The 1,345-nt window shown below is 35.6% G+C and overlaps 1 protein-coding gene across 1 annotated transcript in view; it reads left to right on the forward strand.

Moving 5' to 3' along the window:
• The window catches only part of NUP43 (nucleoporin 43kDa), a 20,389-nt gene that overhangs the window by 8,122 nt on the left and 10,922 nt on the right, over positions 1-1,345 (forward strand). The window contains exon 5 of the mRNA XM_011947376.1: positions 270-405. Within this exon, the coding sequence (XP_011802766.1) occupies positions 270-405 (136 nt within the window). The remainder of the gene's footprint in view (positions 1-269; positions 406-1,345) is intronic.

Genomic DNA, 1,345 nt, shown 5'->3' on the forward strand with positions numbered 1-1,345 from the left:
CATTGCACTCCAGCCTGGGCAACAAGAGTGAAACTCCGTCTCAAAAAAAAAAAGAAACAGAAAACAGTTCAGACATCCTGTGAGTAATATTTTTCCATCCAAAGAGAATCCATTTAAACATATACATTACCATGCATTTTTCTATAGAAATTTAAATTATAAGTTACTGGAAATTGTAATATATCAACCCATGAAAGGAGTGTGATTTAAGATTTTCTTGGAAAAAAAGGGGACTCATTAACACATATTACCATTTTTTAAATTTTTAGACAATGCAGATAGTAGTACACTCCATGCTGTAACCTTTCTTCGAACTCCTGAGATTCTTACTGTAAATTCAATTGGACAGTTGAAAATATGGGATTTCAGACAACAAGGAAATGAACCTTCTCAGATATTGTCACTGTAAGTGTTGACTTGTAATTTCAGTAATGTAATCCAAAAATTAATGTGTTAGGTTGTTTATAGTTACTGGCTTTAAGCCATATTGTATTTTAATTGCGTTTTAAGAGGGAGATCCCTGATTAAAATTTGGTAGAGCAAGCATTACTTGATGGGGTTGATACTACTGTGTTTCGTTTAGTAATTATTTGTTAGAGTGATTCAGAGCCTTTACTCTTTGAAGTTTGTATTATTTCACGGAGAACTTATTTCTGCTTTTTCAGTGATTGTTTAATGGATAAAATATGCTCCAGATGTAATGATTGGGGGGAAAATATAATTCCAGATAATTTTTCTGAGCAGAAATCCCCCTTTTTAGGTGTACAGCCTTCTCTCATAAGAAAAGAGAATGTATCACACTGAAAAAATAGTTACATAAACTAAGCATTAAATAAGATGATAAATCATACGTAGTATACTTGATGTATGAATTTTTAAATAATCTAATAAGTGGAAATGTGATTTGTACATCTTACCATCGGATTATCTTTCATTCCATGTCTCCAGACTGAAGTGAAAATAAATAATTGTGGCCTTGAATTGTTTCCAAATTGTACTATTTAGAAATATATCTAATTTAGTTCATTTTTTTGGTATCATTAAGATTCAACCAGGCCGGGCATGGTTGCTCATGCTTGTAATCCCAGCACTTTGGGAGGCCAAAGCAGGTGGATCACTTGAGGTCAGGAGTTCGATACCAGCCTGGCCAACATGGTGAAACCCCATCTCTACTAAAAATACAAAAACTAGCCAGGCATGGTGGCATGTGCCTGTAGACCCAGCTACTCGGGAGGCTGAGGCAGGAGGATCATTTGAACCCGGGAGGCAGAGTTTGCGGTGAACCAAGATCAAGCCATTGCATTCCAGCCTGGGCAACAAGAACAAAACTCCGTCTCAAATAAAG

The sequence above is a fragment of the Colobus angolensis genome, unplaced genomic scaffold (genome assembly GCF_000951035.1).
Source record: "Colobus angolensis palliatus isolate OR3802 unplaced genomic scaffold, Cang.pa_1.0 Scaffold263, whole genome shotgun sequence".
Lineage (NCBI taxonomy): Eukaryota > Metazoa > Chordata > Mammalia > Primates > Cercopithecidae > Colobus > Colobus angolensis.